The sequence below is a fragment of the Bolinopsis microptera genome, chromosome 11, assembly GCF_026151205.1.
Source record: "Bolinopsis microptera isolate Bmic1 chromosome 11, MBARI_Bmic_1.0, whole genome shotgun sequence".
NCBI lineage: Eukaryota > Metazoa > Ctenophora > Tentaculata > Lobata > Bolinopsidae > Bolinopsis > Bolinopsis microptera.
Window position 1 is genome coordinate 1,530,817 of NC_087082.1, and position 23,222 is coordinate 1,554,038.

Consider the following 23,222-nt stretch of genomic DNA (forward strand, 5'->3'; position numbering starts at 1 on the left):
AACTGATACAAAATAAATTGTTGTTTTTTTGAAATTGCTGTTTTCTTGATCTCAAAATTCTTATTTGTTAAAAAAAATAGAATGTTGTTAAATATTATCAAATACATAATATGCTTAAACCTACTCATACTTGTCAGTGGAATCAAAATTTGTTAAGCAAATTTTTATAATTGTAGCGCGATGCGTTACTGTGCCGCGCCGCGCACTCAATGAGGCTTGATCGGCGAAATGCGCTACTGTGCCGCGCCGAGCTGCGATGAATTGACATCGTCAATTAACTTTATATATAATCATAAATAATCTTCATCCCGGAGAAAATGCTTTTGCTTAACCATTAACGAATTGTATTTCAAAATTCCACTTTAATTTTAGAACTCAAAACACGTTCTGATTTTTTTGTATTTTACTTGAATATGGTGTCATTCCTTTACGTTCGTTACCATGACAAATACACAATTATTAACGGGTGATACTCGTAAAATATTTGTTCCATACAACTGTCGACGAGTCCAACTCGGCGCGCGTCCTGGTAGGTTATAAACCTACAAGTGTACGGATGTGTATAATTATAAAACATGAGTATAGTTCACTTTTTGCTTACAAAAAATTACAGATAAAAATTAAGCTCTACGGCAATTGAATTCAATCACAAGTGTTTCCCTATTTAAAACATAATGTTCATATTGTGAAGTGAGCTGATCAAAGCTTGTAGTTGACGTGAATGGAAATATAGCGTCCGCCACAACGAAACAACGGGCGCAATTCTTGTTGACCTCAGAAGGGAGGTTGTTCCAGTTAAGTAAGGAATCACTGGCTCCCGAAGAAAGGACTTCATAGATTCTTAACTAATATACTCAAGCATACCCACCTGGCTCCCAATGCCCATTGAACAGAATATGTAAATTTCCATAATCAGGGCTAACAACCATAGGCGCATATATACGGTCTTATTCCTAAGTCTGTTCTACCCCAACAACATCATGAATGAATTTCTTCACCGATTCAACAGCTTTCTTTATTTTTGTTAGTCGCGTCGGCTGACATCTTGGGTTGTACTGGATGTAACAAGTTTATTATCGGATGTCTACTTATATTTATTATGATATCATTATTCATTGTAATGGCAATAAAATTTAAATTTTGTTTTACTTAAATTTTGTTTTACTTAATAAATTTGATTCTCCACTGTGTGAATGTGGATGAAGGGAGCAAAACTCACTTCACCTGCTTATCTACTGTCATGATATAAAACCAAATAAAAGGAACAGCATGAGTGAGCTTCTCAAAAGACACCCATTCCACAACATCTTTGACCAGGGCTATGGGGGAAACTCTATGTTAATATCATGGAGCAGACTTCGCGAGTTCTTTGATTTAGCGATTGAAATAACAAGGGATGCAGAAGAATTCCTTCGAACAGAGATAAAACTGTAAACAGTGTGTCATATTCCAACTACTACACCATCCCTATGATTAGTGAGCCGGGTTCAATGTTAGACCGGACGAAGCATATGTATCGTGAGCCGGGTTAATCAAGACCGGACGAAAAAATGATTACATCTCAACAATGGATAATACTGCAGAGGTGCCATTACAGTTAAATTCTGTTACCTGAACTCTGATAAACAGTTTTAATATTATAGCATATACTATAATATTATGAAAGATATTTTACGACAAATAGATGTTGTTTACTCATTTATACACACCAAAGGTTGGTGTGATTTTAACTAATTTATTATTGTTAATAAAGTTTATATATTGAGAATTTTATACAGTAGTCTATAGACCAATTAAATTATTTTACTGGTCACGTGTATGGTTAATTGTTTTATGACATTGAATGAATCTATTTATTACGAGTATTAAGGACTGCTAGTATATTTTATTTATTTGTTTTCACTTCTACACGTTTAGGCAGTTGCTCTTGTGACCAGAGTTTTAGAGTTATATATATATATATACGGTCAAACTGAACAGTTTGGGGGAGCAGAAAATTATATAGTAAATGGGAATGTACAGTAAATCAGGATCTTTCTATTCGATTCCCGTCAAGTCACAGGGTTTCTTTCCACAAAGTATCTATATTATATTTTAAACTTGACGAAATCCCCTGGTAACGGGGACCATAAACCGACCCTTCTTTGTAGTCAATTTCAGCTCACGATTTTTAGCAGGGTTGTAGAAAAAGGAAACACATCTGTTAAAGCATTCTTAGAATTTTGATTTAGGCTTTATATTTTTTATAATTAACGTCGGGGTGAGGTAAAATGGTAAAATGAAGGTAAAATGAATGTTAGAATTATGGCGTAATTTTATCGAAGGTTTACCGCGCCGTTGCTTAGCAACAGCAAGAGATTGCATGTGTGCGAGCAACCACAAATTAGCAACGCGAGTCATGCTTTGTGATATTGATACGTTATGACTGGCTTACATTCTCTATGACTATTCCTAACTAAAGCGTATATTATTGCCCACGTTAAGGGGCCTGTTAATAATTTATTAAATTATTAGCTATTTTAGATTTAATAATAATATTCCTAACTTTGGTTGTTAAATAGATATTTTCAGGGAATCCGAATACTTGTATCGTTTCCGTCGTATTGTAAAACAAAATCCATAATTGCTACAGTACAGAGCTATAAAGTGATGAAGAGAAATTAAAAAATAACTGATTTTTAAAAATTTCCTCGAACAAAGCTTTCGACTAGCGGGTCTCTAGTTGGTAATAGTTGCCAAGCACTCAATTTCCAGTAAGGGGTAATTAAGGGAAGTAACAAGCCTGACGAGCTTGCTTGACATCAAGGACCCATTTATAATCTGTATTTCAAAAGATCACTTGAAAAGGAAGAGGTATGGTAAATCAGCAGCTAGTCAATGAAATAAGAAATTCAGTGATACACAAAATTTGATTAGTGTAAAAAAGTAATTGTTTTAATATATATAGCTTTTTATAACAAATGTGTAATTTGATTCAATAAAGTCTGTTATGATCTATCTAAATTGATATTGTTGTTAAAGGTTTAATATTACCGGAACAAGGAAAATGCTACCACTACCAAGTGCTAGTCCCGCTGCTATGAAAAAGAACATAACCATACTAGCTCTTCCCTGATTTTCTTTGTCCTGAAAATATCCTGGTGCATAGGTGAGATTTAGATTCACTAAATATCCACCAGTGAATGCAGTGATGAAACATATGACAGAGGGTACAACATCTGAAGTAAACCAAACTGGAATGGTTCTCGGCTGAATATTGGTCATCAAAGTAAGAGGAATGAGCACCAATCTTGCCAACGAAGCCCACACCATCATTTCTTTTTTGGGCCAGTTAACAAATTCTGTAAGTATTTTGCCAAAGTTGTCTCCTATTGTCCAAACTAGGTAGATGGTGACTGGCAGGAAGAACTTGTCTGTCCAGTCTGTACCTGTTTTAGGATCCACTGACTTGAGGTTAGTCAGAGTTGCAGGAAACACCAGGAGACTGCTTACTGTTACAAGCAATCCTGCTATGCACTGCGTCTGAATGACTTTAGCAATCTCTTTTAAGGACAGGACCTCTGTGTTTTCTGTGTTTTCATCCCGATCCCCCTTGTACTTCGTTTTTATGGTTCTTTCTTTAACCAGATCCAGGTTTAAGAAATAAATTGTCAGCGTGGTTCCTCCAACCAAGGTGAGTATTGTCATTACCATGAAGTAATAGAAAGCAGCACTGACCACATCAATTCCTGGGAAGGCTAAGGTCGAGAGTGCTACAGCGCTGCCAACAAGTCCAGCCAACCCCTTTCCCACATAATACGTTTTCAGTATGCCAGCTTCTATCATAGTACACAAGATGGAGTGAGAACTAGTTATCAAACCATGGCATGCTGCATTAATTGAGTACATAATCATAACTAAAATAAAAAACTCTTCAGGCCAGGAATCAGTGTTGATCTTTGCAAGTGCTGTTACCACAATTAGTGGAGCAGAAAATGCTACAGTAGCTACCAAAACAAGTTTTCTAGCAGAAAATCTTTGGGTCAAAAAGAACATTAAGAAGCTTCCCAATAAGTTTGAAAACACAGCACTGGCTTGGAGAAATAGAGAAAAGTTATTCTCGAAATAAGTCCCTGCTAATTTCTTCCTAAAAAAACCTTCTGCATTTAGGAGAATGTTCCAAGGCAGAAGAGAAAGGATTCCAAGTAGAAGAAAGATCAGCTTTATCCTCAAGATTCCTGCTTTTTCATCTTGTTCATCAACTAACTCAATGGCATCTATCTTATTGACGTCGGTTGGTGATTCTGATTCTGACAACACCCCAAGGACGACTGGTTGCAGCTCTATAACCCTCCCTTCCTTTGTTTCCGTTTCCAGCATTCTTCTATACGAAATAGTGGTTAAATAGGTTAAAGTGATGGAATTATCTTAAAATGATCGAAATAACGAAAATAAGTTTGATTTTAAGATAACATTTCACTGCTTGACTGCAGCTGCTCTCATCCCTTGCTCTCATGAAAAGTTGCTTTTCTAGTTTTGAAACTCTCATCAATATTCACCTCCCAAATATCCTAGAATCTCTGTAGTATCTCAGGTCCGGAATTTTCAAATCAATGCAATAGACATTAGACACTTAAGAATAAATTTCAAAAAACGTCAAAAGGTGGGGATTTGCAGAGTTCCTACATTGGACAGCCGAAATCGTGGAAACACTGTGTTTTAAGTTAAAACTAGGAGCATGAACTAACGATAACAAATGAAACTAACGCCAACGGTGGTTGCCCAAGTTTCATGAGCCCAATTCTCAATAGAATATTAGATTAGTCACTCCTTAAGGGTGAGTGGTAAATACAGGATCGAATGTACCTTGTAATCAACTGATCCTCTTTTTTGCCTAATAACTTACAGCAGTCTGATGAAAAAGTCATGGCTAACCATGATTGGAAGAATCGGGCTAATCTTTTAAACGGAAATTAAGCCGAATCTGGCAAATGAAAATTAAATAATTGGTGTTGGGCTAGATACAGGTAGGCTTTGTCATTATAAATATACGTCACATTGAAAGTTAGTGAAGGGTCATGCTCCGCTGTGACCATGTGTGATGTGTCCTCTTAATCTCATTGCTAGGAGAAGTGGAATGTGCTAGTTCCAGTTGAAATATACAACACAGTATATTATTTTTCTATCTTAAATAGTATGTGTAATGGGCAATTATATCCAAATGAGATGGTTAATGATTATTTGCGTACAAACTATACAACAAAATCAATCGATATTATTTAGGTATCTAGATGCTATCGCAGTATCTCTTAACATTATTAATTTAGGTATAAACCTGGAGATAAGAAGCTACTTTTAAGCTTTTTCTCGATTTCGGTCTTCGATATTTTATTCACAAAATACAAGTACAATTAAAGTATCGTGTACAAGAGATACAAATCGTCTTCTGAGATAATGACGAAACGACACTATCCAAGTATTAAATAACGGACATAATTTCATTGATAATAGCCCATTAAAATTAAATTTAAAGTAATCTTCACACTTTACGATTTGAGATGTAACCTTTCGTTGATTATATCCTGATAATATCTAATCTAGAATACTCAGTTTAGGATGTGAGATGATTCCTGCGTGTTGCAGCCTCAGTGGACATGATCAGTGAGTCGTACTACAGCGAGACCAAACTCATCAACGAAAAGAGGACTCATGATCATTTCTTCAAACTTCTCCTCATTGGTAAGATTTCAATTAATTTTTACAGCAACTTGGGTCAAGATTTATTTGATATGATTTTTTTAAAACAAGGTTTTCTAGATAAATTGGTGCGGTTTAAACAAATAAAAGATTCGGCGGCCATTTTCCAAACTAGTTCTGGCGTGAAGATTATCCTCAAATGTCGCCCAGAATGTTGCAACTTGCAGTACTACAATATACGAAATCTCGAGACTCTGTTAAAGTTTTGATATCTGGACTGGTTGTCACAAAATCATAACCAACTTGCAAAAAAAAGAGCTAATTATAGCTGATTGCTCCTTCACAAATTAATCTGTAGATGTTTTATGCCGTACTGATGTGAACACTGTGAACACTGTGTATCCCAATGGATGTGATCTTAATAATAAGCAAAGTCTCTCCATTGATCTGATCTGCTATCTACCGAAGTACCGAGCTATGAGTTTTAAATGCGGACCAAACTATTGTACAGCTATCTTGAACCCATTATATTAGTACTCACGTGTCATTTTGTGACAAACCCTCTCTCTTCTGATAAATGCCTTTATAGTTTATACCCTAGAATTTACAGGTAATTACATAATTGTTACACACGATCTAAAATTTGTTATGAACAGTAAAGATGGATGGGCCGAAAGTCTTGTCATTAAATATACATTTTTGTGGTTTGATAATTTACCGCTATGTATCGGCAGTACATGTTCTTATCTTTCAAAAGTTAAAGGTATTAGGACATGTGTTATAGATTGTTACTGATCGCACATTCTTCTAGAACTTTCCATAGGACATATTATATAATAACAACATATTATATAATACCAACACAGCCTTTTAAGATGCGAAATTTCTACACCCACGAAGAAACTAGAAAGACACACTCGATATCACAAGCTGAGTTACAGCCTCTTAATCAACCAAAACCCCGATTACAAAATATTGAGTTCAAATGGTGCACGAGATGGTTAGCAAAGTTCCTGTGAAGAAATTTGTGCCGAACAGATTTGCTATATGTGTATATAATGGGTCCCTAGAACTCTCAATTCACAGAGCAGTAGAACCCTCATATCTATAATAAGCAATAAGAACAGACGTCCTCAAAGCACGTAATTCTAAGATTAAGAAGAGAGATTTTAGCACCTTTAACATTTTAATTCTTGGGAATTTAATAATTTAGCCGTCTCTCTTCTCCTCTAGATGTCTAAACCCGTGCAAGACGTAATGGATTGTTCTTTCCTATTATTTACATCTTGGATTATATCCTGTTCTACTATAACTATGTATTATGATCATTCCAATCAGTCAATAAGTTTCACAAGACCAAAGTTTTGGCCCGCAACATGAAATACTGGGTGCTGAAATACCGGTAGTATCCAAGAAGAATAAAAACCATTATTGTGCAGTTAGTAGTAAGATAATGGGAATATTGATATTACCTGGAGCCTGGAGGGGGATATTTAAAACATATAAGTGATACGAAAGGATTTTATCAAGGATTTTATTAGCAGGAGCTTTCAAAATACTTGTGTAAATCGTCTTCAGCTCATATTGATATTAATCACACAATGCTCACGGAACCCTGTATAATTGAACACTTCCTCTCTCCTCCTCCCTTTTACTCTACCCTGTGTTGAGTGTGTGTCTTGGAAACAGACCAATGTCAGCCAAGTATGTAAATATCTTATTTCTGTGTAAATCTCTGAAATTCATCAAGAATGCCGTTTTCTGGCCGCCGAAAATAGTTGCAGAGAAGAGCAAACTGCTTTCAAATAAAAACCGCTCATGAATTTGATTTTGGCAGAGTTAGAAGGGCAATCAGTCACAATGGGGGATGCAATGATTAATGTCAGTATTCGAAATTTATGCAATACTGACATGGTCATTAATGATCATTAATGGTCATTAATGGTCATTTCATCCCCCACCTCCGTTACAATTTCTCTTAGAAATTTGCTGGTTGTGTTTGTGCTTAATATAACCAGCAAACCAAACGAAATACAATTGAACAACAATTAGTAACAGTACGTGCAGCGTACTTATATTGATTTACCAACACTGGTATTTTGTCAGGTAATAAATTCTGTACGTGACGTCGTCTAAGTGTTATTTTGGAATTTTTCAAAAGACCCACCCCCTTCAGCTTCGCGGTACTAACTGTTGAGAATTCACGGTACTAACTGTGTCTTGGTATATAAAATAAGATACCCACCCAAAATTGCTTTAAACAGCTCATTAAACATGACTTTTTAGTTTTAAAAGGATCCGATATTGAATGTAAACAATAAAACTAACAGTTGAGATATCTATGCTTAATTGAAATATACAGATTATACAATGCTAGCGGGCTGAAACATGCTGGGCCTTTTTAGTAGCAGGCTGCGCGTGCCCGCTGTAGCAAAAGAGCCCGCTGGTGGATATAAAGCTCGCATGGACACAACCGTTCAAAAGGTCATTATATTGGTGGTGATGGTATGTACTGAAACATGTTTGTACTACATGACACATCATCCAAGAACCAGTAGTTGAAATACATTTTAAAATAAATTAAACACTGCGAGTGGAAAAGTCAACAAAGGCCACTTTTTAAAATTATACAAAAGATCAATCACATTCTGTTTAATAAATAATACCCTTATTTACTAACTGTTTTTGGGCAAATTAGACCTAAGACCCACTATTTAGTACCATTTACTAACTGCTTTTGGGAAATGCGCAGCAGACCCACCACTTAGTACAAAAGTACTAACTGTGTTCTAGAAGAAAATATCATCCACCACCCCAACGTCACGTACAGTACTAAGCGCGCGATCCCCCCCCCCCCCCCCCCCCGCTAATTTCAAGCATTGCACTAGGGTTTACCCTTCAATTTAATAGAGCCGTTGTTGTTCAATTGTATTTCGTTTGGTTTCCTGTTATTAATTAATCATTTGAACACAACCAGCAATGAAATAATTATACAAATTTACTCAATACTGCTATGATACTACTATGAATTATGATAGTACTAGAACCGATTATAAGGAAGAGCGTATAAAAATCCAATAAGAACAAATAACATACCATGAAAATCAGCAGAGCATGAAATTGAAGGAAGATGTAAAATAACTGTCTAGTAAGCTAGTGAGCTAGTGTTATCCCGGCACTGGTATTCTTGTAACCGCGTGAAACCTACCATTGTTTCACATCATGGAATATTTCAACACTTTGAAATGTTGCAGGGTGATTGTCATGAAATAGAAATAGAAACGTATCTCTGTCACTGTTACTAGGTGGTTATATAATATATAATTATAACCTTTCACTTGAGGAACATCTTATTAATGATAGCATCTGATATTTCCTGATAGTATCTGATATCACCTGATAATGTCTGATATCACTGGGTTTAAAAAAAAGTTTACACTTCTTTCCTCTTAATAATACCTGCGACCCAGCCCTGCGAAACCGGATAAACTTTACAGAATTCCTCCCTGTCAAATACCTAAATATACAACAGCATGTAACTATCGCCTACTGTTACTGCTAATACCATACATTGCCAGACACATTATACCAGTATGCAATATGTTATACAGTCTAGGTATGCAGGAGATTTGCACCTGCGGTATTATCACATGAATATTGTGCCGGATACACCCAGCTCCATATTTAAAGCAGAGTAGCATGTGTCACGTGACTACCTACACAAACATATGGTGTGAGGGTGACGTGTTGGAGCGGTGGTAGGGTATTTTTTATTTCTTAACTCCTACGTACAAGTGTTGATTACTTATAGTGAGGGAATATATTAATTATTAATTCTGTATGATTTATTTAGGAGAAATATTTAAGTTTGTGATGATGCTTCATGCTGTCGTTATTGCGAATTTGAGGAGGGGTCAAAGTTAATAATCTACGGGGTTTTGTTAAAAGAAGATACCCTGTCCCTGTCCCTGTCCCTGTCCCTGTCCCTGTCCCTGTCCCTGTCCCTGTCCCTGTCCCTGTCCCTGTCCCTGTCCCTGTCCCTGTCCCTGTCCCTGTCCCTGTCCCTGTCCCTGTCCCTGTCCCTGTCCCTGTCCCTGTCCCTGTCCCTGTCCCTGTCCCTGTCCCTGTCCCTGTCCCTGTCCCTGTCCCTGTCCCTGTCCCTGTCCCTGTCCCTGTCCCTGTCCCTGTCCCTGTCCCTGTCCCTGTCCCTGTCCCTGTCCCTGTCCCTGTCCCTGTCCCTGTCCCTGTCCCTATCCCTCTCAAGATACCTCTACCTCTACCTCTACCTCTACCTCTACCTCTACCTCTGCCTCTACCTCTGCCTCTACCTCTACCTCTCCTTCTCACAGGCAAATAAACCAGGAATTTATTTCAGGTGACAGCGGAGTAGGTAAGACTTGTGTGCTCTACCGGTTCAGTGATGAGGCGTTCTACAGCGATTTCATGCCAACCATAGGTTAGTATAATAACACAACTTATTTCAATATTAATCAACTAATCAAGCTCAATTTAAATAATAGCAATTCCCGAAATTTTATATTTTAAATCATGGTATACAGGAAAAACGGTGGCATCAATTTCGCCATTAATTTGCGGCGAAGATCACAAAATGGTGCAAATTTGTCTTGGACAAAAACTAAGATTATCCCCACCCTTAGTAATTAGTATCATCACAATGAATCATTAGAATATGGTAAATATGTCCTTGTAATTGTGTGTTGTGCTGGTTTCAGAAAACTTATCAAAACTAGCTTAGACAATATCTCTAAATATAAACACAATGTTCTCAACGAAACAATTCAGGCGATGCAGAGTTCTCATGACACAGTTATCATAGGACATCACCACATTTGAATTGTAACATGAAATTTAAGGCTACAGTATCGCCTCTGGAAACTCCCAGGAATTGAAATCGTATTTTGAGATTCTAAAATCTCACACCCAAAAAAGTGTATAACCGGCAGAAAAACAAAATGCCCAGTTTGGCTGAAATATACACCAATGAAATCCAGTGAAACCAACCTAAAGAGAAAATATCTAAAGTTGAAATTGTATTTTTTTTTCAATTGTTTTTGTTCATTTTGTTGCAACCACCCTACCTCTAATATAAGTATTGACTTTAAGATAACACATATTATCTGTTATCTCAGGTATTGATTTTAAGATAACACCCACTATCTGTTATCTCAGGTATTGACTTCAAGATAACACATATTATTTGTTATCTCAGGTATTGACTTTAAGATAAAGACAGTAGAGCTGTATGGTAAGAGGATTAGACTGCAGCTCTGGGATACCAGCGGTCAAGAGAAGTTCAGAACAATAACACACTCCTATTACCGGGGCGCTCTGGTCAGTGTCATTAGTTAATTAATTAATTAGATAATTAGGGGTTAATTAGTAACATGGTTGTTAATCAGGTAATCAATTGTTAATAAGTTAATTAGTTTTTTTATTGGATGATTAGTTGAAGGATCAGACTGTAGGTCTGGGATACCAGACTGGAGCCAGATTGGTATGTACCGAGTATCTGGTACTCATCGGGAGGGAAATATAATTAATACTCTTCAACTAATTGAAAAGATAAGATCCAAAACGTGGCAATTATGATCCACAAATTGTGAAATATTTTTTTAAAAGAAGTACCGAGATAAGGTTATTAGATTAGAGTTGCGTGAGCCACCTGGGAATTCTAGTTCAGTACTGGTTTCTTATCAAGTACAGCTGATACCGTACAAGTTGTTACTTAGCTGGCTGGCTGTGGAGCACATACCAGGCATACCGGTGCTTATTTAACAGCTGTTTCTAGGCAAATATGTGAAATAATCGATAAAAACAGTTAATATTTCACGATCGATTGGCAATGTATTCGGTGTATGTTCACGTACACGTCTTTTTATTATTTATAACCAGTTACCATGACAACTAACCTTGCTAACACTCCCTCTCTCTCTTTGCAGGGTATATTCGTAGTGTATGATATAACGTGTAGACGATCCTTTGACAATCTTGATTTCTGGGTCTCCAACATCAAGGAAGTTAGTGTAGTTGTAAATTTTGGGGTTGTTACGTGATCATTTGGGGGCTGTTGTGCGATTTGTGAAGTGATAGTTTGACATAAATTGCTTATCAACGGCTTAAATTAGACGGATGAACATTGATATGAACATTGATATGAATATTGAATAACTAATTATTACTTATAATACCAGATAGCTGCTGCGCAAAATGAGCTATTTTGTCACTTTATAGTTCTGTTAATTTTAAGGAATAATTTTAGTTAAAAGTTTAACACTGCCAATGACATGAATCTCCTCTAATTATATTATGTTATGTATCCGTTTCAACGCCGAGAAGAGCAGTTACTTTAATAAAAGATATAACAAAGAAAATAATTATATTATTTATCATGTTTTTGAATCTGTTTCTGAAATAACAGAGGTGTGTTTTCAGCACGGTTCAGATTCAGCAGTGTTGTGTATTGTGGGTAACAAGTGTGACGCAGATACAAGACAAGTCACACTGGAAGAGGGACTCAAAGTAAGCCTATTTTTACGGCATTTTGTAATTAAGTTCGAACTTTGGAGCCACCCTATCATATTTAATTTATAAATTAGATCGAATTGTTATTGAGAATATTGTCTCATCTTGTTGGACTGTCAGCTATATACCACTACAGCTGTGAGAAAATGAATACAATTACTTGTGACAAGTCATGAATATTTGACGCGAGTGTAAACATGAAGTATCGCGGCTATGTGAAAGTATTTGGTTGCACCTTGTGAAATTTCACATCCTATTGCTACAACTTGCTACAACTTGCTACATTCTTGTCAAACGATCAGACACTTGTCACCACGCATGCCACACTCACATTTGTATTGGTGTACGTCAGCAAGGACTCGAAAGTTTCTTAAAATTGGTGTACTCAAGTATCAATTTCGGGTTGTGACCTGATTTCTGAGCGCAGAACTGGACAAGTTCGTCTTGTATACTGCATTTATAAATGCGTTATATACACACGAGTATGACGTTATTTTGAAATTAAACGTGTCTAAAGTAATTGCATTTCTTTTTAATCCTACCTCGACGACGTTGCATAATACAATCCTGTGTGTATTTCTGTCAACTGTATTTTTGCCGTATGAAATAGAGATACATGTAGATAAAAGTTACACACGCCATTTAGTATGTGTTGACTAATTTTACCAAAAGTCACAAATTTTCTGGAAGCCAAATACACGATCAATAACGAACATGTTATTTAATTAAAATTTGATTGTATCTTAGAATTTAAACTATGCCATCCCAAATGGAATCGATGCATTTTGTTTACTTTCAGTACGCACAGAAGCACAACTGCAACTTCTTCGAAACAAGCGCGCTAACAGACATCAACATCGACCAGGTTACTTTCGTTATTTAGTTTAGTTACTGATACAGATTTACTTATTATCTATCAGCTTTACTTACTATCTACATCGATTTAGTCTGTAATGTCTTGGGCTCTTGTTCAAATGACGTTATTTAAAGCGAATCATTAAGTTAGATTGTGTATGCAGATCATATTGGATTTACATGTTATTCGCCGGCTAACTGTTTAATGTCATAGTTTTATCTAATTCTTAGCTAGCGGCACTCTTTGAGGTTTTGATTAGTATAGAAATCAAATTTAATGACCCTCTGTGAATAACAGTCTGTACATTCTATTTAGTAGTTTCTTGATGATTGGCCTTGATCCAGTAGTGTCTATATCCGCCTATTCATCCCTGTGTGGCCACTAATTGTTTGATTGTTTACAATCGCTTAACTGTGCTTCAAGGTCATTAAGTCGGTGCTTCAAGGTCATTAAGTCATGATCATCTTTTCATTTATTAAGGTGCGATCTGGTCACAAATGGAATAATTTCAGGCATTCCAGTACATGACGGAAGCCGTTCTTCAAACAGCAAGCAAGGTGAGAAGTAAAGACTGGTTAGTAACTTGTGTAAATACACAAACTTGATTTGCTATCAAACTAATTAGTCAATCAACAGATTCGCTATACATCCGCAAAATATCTTTCGATTTTTGATAACATAAACGTACGCGGCAGAACAACTTTTGTTATATGTGACGCGCATAAAACGCGCATTTGATTGCGCGCTGTAAATCTTGCTGAATTTTAGCGGGCCCACGTGCGTGAACTAAAAGTCGGTAACTTGGCTTCCCGTCAATGCAATACAGCGGGAAACCTCGGAGCTCTTGCCGTAATTCAATTTTCAATTAGTGACTATGTGTTCTCAACTCTGCAAGTGAAACATCGATCCGACTCAACTGACCGGCGCTATTAACGCTCTTGAAAATAGCACGGGCTTCTTTGACAATCGCCAAATAAACGCATTGCACACCTTAATACCACTCATAGCAGAGAAATTCCTGAAATCTGATTCTTATCGACTGGTGATATTGTCCTAGTCACCGCAGCACATTGTTCCAAAGCAAGGACATGTGTAAGAGGCAACAAAAAACAGCTCGTGCACCAAAATCAGCAACAAACTCAGCCAATCTCACATTTTCAGAACCAAGCCAGCCACAGAGATAGCCGGATCATGTTATCCGGAACCAAGAAGAAGCAAGAGTGCTGTTCCGGTTAACTGGCGAAGATTAACCAGCTATGATACGATCAATTACTGATGAACGTTGCGGTGATTCCACTATGAGTACAAGTTCGCAGCAGAGCATTACACGATAACAATCCTAACGATCGTAAATTTCGCCGGTGATTCATTGAGATCTGTTGTAGGTTACTGTTTTCTGAGTTGTTGTAAGTTAAATTAAAGTATATTCAAAGTTAAATTGTATATGAGATCATATATGTCGAGTGCGTTCTTTTTTTGAACAGCGTTGTACTTATCATACTTTAAAATATTTGATGTTGAATAATGATAATTTCGCATTAAAATTTATGACTTATAAATGATTATATATGAATTATATTTATTCGTTTTCGTTTTGTACATTTCTGTAACATTCGCTGCTCGTCGCGGTTCGTATTTGCCGAATTTAAAATTTACATGACGGTCACATTTTGGAATACAATATAACGTTTCATAATTTTATACATGAAGATTGTATTTTGTATAATTGGTTTTTTAAACATTGGAGTTGTTTTATTCTATTGTGTCGTGGTATATTGTGAATGTAGTGATGGCTGAACATCAGAAACATTAAGCTAGCCAAAACAAACTTATCCTGCTATTTTAAAACTATTAGCATGGAAATTTATCATTAACATGATTTTTACTTTCCCCCGTAAACACTCACTAAGTTTCCTCTAATAGAGTGGAAGTTGGTACTGCGATCTTTAAGGCGTTAATTCAATAATATTATGCCTGTAGAATCTATTACGTAGTAATAATGGATAATATCTTCTTGTTGGTCGACAGTGTGATACCCCATTTTCAGGGCTTCTTGGGGGAACAAAAGTGCACCGTTATTGAGGATTCCCAGGCTATCAAGACAATATGAATTGACTACAATCTGCCAATCTCATATTTAAACTTACATTTGAGACAATGGTTGACTCGCCATGAACCAATATTCCCTCCCTCCCTTGATCCTCTGCCGGACTTATGAGATCTGTCGAGACTACACTTAAGAAACTACCAGTTGGTTGAGCTAGCTCACAGCATTCTGTAGAATACAACGGACTCTGCTTTACAAATACCATGTGTGACAGTAGTTTGCAGATTAGCCTCTTAATCAGATACTGTCACAATTCAAAGTACCAGCCTCCAGCTATCACCGGTGCCAGAGGGGCCACTTTACTCCAGAAATCAAATAGGAGCGCCAGCGTCCTGTTTGTTGCGGTTGACTTCACGAAATCTTAGAGTCACTTGTATCGCCAAAGAATGAGCGATGAAGATGGTGTTTCGGATGCTTTTCAGCACACTTAGTACAGAGAATCCTGTAGCATGTAGAAATACTGGGATGTAAGCGCAGGGTTGAGTGATTCCATGTTTTAATGAATGCTACTGATGCTAATTCTAGGTTAAAGAACGGACTTCACCCACTGTCAGTGTCAATCCTAAATCCACATGCCTGTTTTACATTATAATTGGATAGTATTAATATCATATCACTATCAGCATAAAAGCTATCATTAACTGTAACTGCTGGTTTGTTCCGCACCTGATATGATCTCACCTTACAAATTGAAACCGATTCTGCTGAAATTTCGCTTCAGACTCTCACGGGGCCTATCCTTTACTCCGCTTGGGACTCCAACCTCTAATGTATGTGAAGCATGCTCAGCTGCCTTCGCACCGCCTCGTTTGCGGTCACCTTGCCCAGATACGGCTCACTTTGCCTCTTCTTTCAGCACTGAAAACGTGACCAGAGCCCTCTGAGTCCTGAAACATAATGAATGCCGAGTTCTTTGGAGTCAACCTGGTCTGGAATTCGAAGTTTCACTCTATGCGATCATTTACGCACATGCTCACCGCACATAGGAAGCTATATAACGGGATATTTATCATTATGCATCAATCTTCGGGCGTAATAGACTTACAACTAAGTATAAGTTGGTTGATTAATCCAGGGTGCTAATAATAAATGGATAGCTGCGTGAAAGTCACGTCTTTCAGCGAGCATTGAGACAGCACCTTTAGAGAATATCAGCTGGTAAGTATATCTACCGTGCGGTTAACTTAAAGGATCTGCCACCGAGCACGCGGTATTTTTGAGGAATTAGTAGTGAAACGTGTATAACAAAAAGCTTAGTATAGAAGTGCTGTGGAAGTGTTAATAGTATCTATATCTGAAGTAGTGCCTTTAAACTTAGAGCTACGATCGTGTAGCGTTACCTAATTCACACTTTTGAATCAAGTTATACCTATTGTTGTTGGACTTCTTATTGTGCTCCGTACCAGGTGCAGCAGTGGCAACTCCGGCGGGTTCAGTTTAATACTGCTGGTAACTCGTTCATCCTTACTCAGTTTGTAGCTAGATATGATCTTGTAACTCCTAATACCTCCCTCAGTTTGTAGCTAGATATGATCTTGTAACTCCTAATACCTCCCTCAGTTTGTAGCTAGATATGATCTTGTAACTCCTAATACCTCCCTCAGTTTGTAGCTAGATATTATCTTGTAACTCCTAATACCTCCCTCAGTTTGTAGCTAGATATGATCTTGTAACTCCTAATACCTCCCTCAGTTTGTAGCTAGATATGATCTTGTAACTCCTAATACCTCCCTCAGTTTGTAGCTAGATATGATCTTGTAACTCCTAATACCTCCCTCAGTTTGTAGCTAGATATGATCTTGTAACTCCTAATACCTCCCTCAGTTTGTAGCTAGATATGATCTTGTAACTCCTAATACCTCCCTCAGTTTGTAGCTAGATATGATCTTGTAACTCCTAATACCTCCCTCAGTTTGTAGCTAGATATGATCTTGTAACTCCTAATACCTCCCTCAGTTTGTAGCTAGATATGATCTTGTAACTCCTAATACCTCCCTCAGTTTGTAGCTAGATATGATCTTGTAACTCCTAATACCTCCCTCAGTTTGTAGCTAGATATGATCTTGTAACTCCTAATACCTCCCTCAGTTTGTAGCTAGATATGATCTTGTAACTCCTAATACCTCCCTCAGTTTGTAGCTAGATATGATCTTGTAACTCCTAATACCTCCCTCAGTTTGTAGCTAGATATGATCTTGTAACTCCTAATACCTCCCTCAGTTTGTAGCTAGATATGATCTTGTAACTCCTAATACCTCCCTCAGTTTGTAGCTAGATATGATCTTGTAACTCCTAATACCTCCCTCAGTTTGTAGCTAGATATGATCTTGTAACTCCTAATACCTCCCTCAGTTTGTAGCTAGATATGATCTTGTAACTCCTAATACCTCCCTCAGTTTGTAGCTAGATATGATCTTGTAACTCCTAATACCTCCCTCAGTTTGCAGCTAGATATGATCTTGTAACTCCTAATACCTCCCTCAGTTTGTAGCTAGATATGATCTTGTAACTCCTAATACCTCCCTCAGTTTGCAGCTAGATATGATCTTGTAACTCCTAATACCTCCCTCAGTTTGTAGCTAGATATGATCTTGTAACTCCTAATACATCCCTCAGTTTGTAGCTAGATATGATCTTGTAACTCCTAATACCTCCCTCAGTTTGTAGCTAGATATGATCTTGTAACTCCTAATACCTCCCTCAGTTTGTAGCTAGATATGATCTTGTAACTCCTAATACCTCCCTCAGTTTGTAGCTAGATATGATCTTGTAACTCCTAATACCTCCCTCAGTTTGTAGCTAGATATGATCTTGTAACTCCTAATACCTCCCTCAGTTTGTAGCTAGATATGATCTTGTAACTCCTAATACCTCCCTTAGTTTGTAGCTAGATATGATCTTGTAACTCCTAATACCTCCCTCAGTTTGTAGCTAGATATGATCTTGTAACTCCTAATACCTCCCTCAGTTTGTAGCTAGATATGATCTTGTAACTCCTAATACCTTACTCAGTTTGTAGCTAGATATGATCTTGTAACTCCTAATACCTCCCTCAGTTTGTAGCTAGATATGATCTTGTAACTCCTAATACCTCCCTCAGTTTGTAGCTAGATATGATCTTGTAACTCCTAATACCTCCCTCAGTTTGTAGCTAGATATGATCTTGTAACTCCTAATACCTCCCTCAGTTTGTAGCTAGATATGATCTTGTAACTCCTAATACCTTACTCAGTTTGTAGCTAGATATGATCTTGTAACTCCTAATACCTTACTCAGTTTGTAGCTAGATATGATCTTGTAACTCCTAATACCTCCCTCAGTTTGTAGCTAGATATGATCTTGTAACTCCTAATACCTTACTCAGTTTGTAGCTAGATATGATCTTGTAACTCCTAATACCTTACTCAGTTTGTAGCTAGATATGATCTTGTAACTCCTAATACCTTACTAATACCTTAAAATACAAATACTCCGATAAAAGAATGGCAAAAGTACACTAATTATTTACTGTAATTGATTTGAGTTTAACATGTAACGGGGTGGATTCACCATGTTTATGTCTTGCCGGTGACTGTCGCGGATTTATTCGACGGAAAACAATATAAAATCTTCCCGGTAAATAAGTTTTGACTTTGAGTATTTGGATTAATATCTGAATTAACCAGTCTTGGAAAGAAAGATGGTAGCAGTGAATCGGGCACTCTAAATCCGGGTTCCACTTAAGTTCTAAATTTGTATTATTACTACCATGCAGTATCAGCGGTAGTTATTTTAACCGCAGATTCTAACCCCATCTTCAGTTTCCTGAATCGTTCACTCTTCTTTCTGCTGGTCATCTAGCAGGTACAAACCTCTCAATCAAAGGATTATTAATTTAGGGTGGCTTCACTGCTCACAAGCTATACAGCCCTCGTGATGGTGTTGCTGGTAAATACCGGGATACAGTGCCATATTATAAAGGAGGGGGTCGTGTTAAAACCAAGTTTTGGTGACGGTGACCCTCCGAACGCTGGATCACGTTTACCAACTTTAATGATTCACGTGTGTTTAATAAACCGTGACACAGGTGCTTGATGGCGGCTGTAAATCAACCATATCCCCTCAACCGTCATGTCTTTGGTAGGGTACATGTTACTATGGTAACTAGTAGTGTAACTATGGTAACATGTACTGATTCAGTTAGATAGACACAACCGACAAAGTGACAATGGTCTACTTCATACCAGGTGTCTAGAAGTAGATACGATTGGATAATATCTAATGCGCATATTGATATTTGTTCGTTTCTTTTATTGACGGAGTGGGAGTTGAATAAATCTTTATCGTTCATATAGTGCGTCATGAATTTAAAGTGATCAGCGCTCCTTGAAATTATAGCTGCAAGAAAACGCTAAACCTCCCCGATAATTTGCTTCCTGTCATCGAGGGATCTAACATTGAAGATTTGAAGGGTATAACGGCCACCGATAATTAATCATTCATTAATTTTCAACTAATCTTTAATCTTTGATTCGACATAATTTTGATTTTTAACAGCTTCTCCGAGATTTTCTTAGCGCACTGCTATGTATTCCGGTCTGGAGAACCTATAATTCCGGTCTACGAGCTCTATAAACACATTTCATTCTCCACAACACTCGGCCAATGGGGAGCGTCTATCTATTGTAATTATTCCGAAGCGTCCCCTGAAGCTAAATCATCAGAGTGAATTGCTGAGATTCTGCCCTCTGGCCTGTCAATTACTGCGACTTCCCCACAACTGTATACGTTAGTTGCAGTCGGCTTGGCTCCAGGATCCAACAGTCCGCTATTCCGATACTTGGACCCGCACAATCCCGACACCTGATCCAGGTAGGAAACGGACTGCTCTTTTGAAATGAGAGGGCTAATGTGTCAGTGAGAATATGTTGTACACGTGCACGCAGTGGATAGTGATACGCAATTGATCATCTCGTGTCACCTTCTCTTTTGTGATGCGATCATCCGATCATCTTCAGGGCTAGCAACAATTCGCTGCACCCCGTTTACCGAGGTCTTCACGGTGAAAGTTGTCCGGGAGAGATCAGGGAGGTATGCCGCAACGTCGCTCATCGCTCATTATTCTCAGAGTTAGACTGCAAAAAAAGCTTGGTCTCAACGCTTTCGAGTTAATAATGTTTGAAGTTATTATTATCATGGCATACGAGTTGTGTTATTAACAGAATTACTGCTAGATTTCTCCAGTACCGGTCCTCTACCGCAGATTCCCGCTTTTGGCAGTTACACAAATTTTAATCTAAATAATCTTAACGGTAACTCGCGGTTTATGGTATTGTCGGATTTAGAAAATAGATCCATAAAATTCGTAGCATCAAATAGGAGACCTTCAGACTTGCATTATGTCGTGTTATCATAAGTGAAATGTTGATCATACCTCTTCCACAGTGGTTGCTCTAGAAATACAGACAATTTTTCTGATATTTTCGATCGAATTCGAAAGAGTGGTTGTATAATTAGAGCGTAGCTGCAGGCGAAGGTTCACAAAGTTAATGAACTCGCCAAGAAATCTTCAAAACGTGGACATTTTCTAATTTCTTCATATTTATTTTAGGAAGGCTCCGTTGAACCCACCAAGCAATATTGTTACCTTATCGGCGCTTTTGTAAATAAGGAGCGGACAAAGAAATAGAAATAATTTCAGTTGTAGATAGATAATTAATATAACTATGTAATGATACAATGTTGAATAGCTTTTAATATCCTCAGCCGGGTTACAAGACAAAGAAATGGAAATAATTTCAGTTCTAAATGGATAATTAATGTAACTATCTAATGATATAATATTGAATGGGCATATTTTCGATATTAAGTCCTAAACACTGGGGGTCGTCGTAAATGTAGTTTCATCTGTGCGCTTCTTCGTTGTTTGATTAAAGTTTAAACTGCTTTTCGCAACCAAAAACATTTTAATTACGACTAATCACCGTATCCGGTGACTTGAAATTCTCAAAAAATGGCCAAAATTTTAGTTGAGCTATTCGCCCTGTTCTGCTAGGCTCATGATAAAGTGATAAGGACCATATCGTTTTTATTCGCTCACAGATTCGTCCGTCCAAAAAAGGGGCCAACTCACCAACTGGAGAGTTCAACAGGTTAGACTCTAGAAGTCGAAGTCTCACTGTAGGAAAGATATCTGTATAATCCAGTAGCTCATTATGTAGCGGTCTGTGATACCCTGACCATATCACAAGAAACCTCACTTTTCATCTTGTGTAACGAACATTATAGCTGCTCCCGGAACCAAGCCCCAATCATAATTGGAAATCACTGCCTCACTTCTTCCTACCTACTCTGAAATATCAAGAGATTAACTGACATTTTAACCGTAGCTCTAATCATAATTGTGAATCCCTACCCCAATTTTATTCTGCTTGATGAGCTCTAATCACAATTGGGAATCGCTACCTCACTTTGTAACTTCTCGGAAATCTGAAGAACTTAAATGTTACTTGAACCATAGTTTTAATGATAATTGGGAATCATTGCCTCACTTTTCATTCTCTGATGAGCACCTCTGATACTGATACCTTAATCTTAACTATTGTTGAGAATCACTGCCTCACTTCTTCCAGCCCCTACACAAAAGCGTGCGCACGCCTGCCCTGAAGTGGGATTATTTCATGCGGGGGGCTTTTGTCCGCGCACAATGTTTTGAATATCACCTAAAGTTATCTGTCCATCATGCGATTCTATTTCTAAAACCACCCTCCAACTAATCTGTGTTATAGTCACGTGTTCTGAACACACGTACTTTCACCCCCTGATCTGACTAACACACCAGCGGGGCTAGCGAAATGATTTCTAATTAAAGTGGAGGCCTTCTTCCTCATGAAGACAATATATCCCAACATTCGGCAGTAAACTATGGCCGGGTTACCTCCGCAAGACCTTACTTTAAGCTCAGTTCGAGGTTAAGCTGTTTTGCGACAGAACCGTGGGTTGACTGACTGAGAGAGCACACATATTCTGAGTGCGACAATATACGGGGAGCCTTACCCCGTTGTTAATGATTAAAGTTGTACCGATTAGTTGGGGAAGTAGCCGTGAAGCTAGCCGTGCCAGGAGCTGGCTGGCTCCCCAGAGCCAACTCCAACAATACGTGTGAAATTTCTAACATTCTATCATTTGTAAACCTCCTCGCCAATGATAACGAGCAGTCCGACATGAGTGCTGGAGGACATATCACCATCTTTGGGCAGTATTTATGCAGCGCACTTGTCTGAGAGCATTTTCAAAGTCATCTGTCATACGAAAATAATTCATATTTCTTTGTCAAAAATCACGAGTTTTGTCAAAACGTGTGGATATAAGTATAAGCGAGAATAGAATGGAACTGAATGACAAGAAGGGAATGTGTGACTGTGATACCCTTACCTTCGCCAGCTAGGACCCTTTTACAGGAACATGTTAACTTCAGTGAACGAGTTACATTAATAATATACCGCTGAGATTGTAAAGTGATGTTACGGGAACCTGCATGCGCCGATGAAATTCATGCATATTGAAATTGCGAAAGGTGGTTGAAGAGCAAAGGTTTATTTAAATATGACGACATAATGATTAGGTACACGTTGTTTTAGAAAGTAAAGTATGAATAGTTCCCGCCATTTTGTCAAATTCTATTCGTCCACATATCATCAGATTTCCAAAAGTAGCAGTACTATAAGTATAAAACAATGATGAGGTGCCCGGCATGGCGCTGGGCTGACAGTGACACAGTCAGTTGACTTCTCGCACGTACCACCCTGCTGACAAGGCCCTGACGTTAAACCGCAGCTAACAACAATCTGAGTACTGAATACTGAATCATACTCCTGGATAAACCGTTATGATGGCACTTCCATCGTCTGATCCGCGAGTCCTCTGGGAGTCCTCTGCAACCCGTGCTGGGTTGGTTTATGGCAGGTTACCGAGCGTTGGTGACAGCGGGTTGATGGGGGACGGGCCGGACTGGCGTACCTCGGGGACTAAGGATCGGGGTAAGCTGCTTGATCTGAGTCT

General features: G+C 37.9%; 1 protein-coding gene across 1 annotated transcript; it reads left to right on the forward strand.

Moving 5' to 3' along the window:
* The first annotated feature begins 5,578 nt into the window (after positions 1-5,578).
* Positions 5,579-14,583, forward strand: LOC134822643 (ras-related protein Rab-10-like). The gene is made up of 8 exons (XM_063833811.1): positions 5,579-5,718; positions 10,052-10,132; positions 10,907-11,028; positions 11,637-11,714; positions 12,130-12,216; positions 13,019-13,084; positions 13,588-13,632; positions 14,237-14,583. Exons 1-8 carry the CDS (start codon positions 5,634-5,636, stop codon positions 14,309-14,311), a joined length of 639 nt encoding a protein of 212 aa, XP_063689881.1. The 5' UTR covers positions 5,579-5,633; the 3' UTR covers positions 14,312-14,583.
* Positions 14,584-23,222: the final 8,639 nt, after the last annotated feature.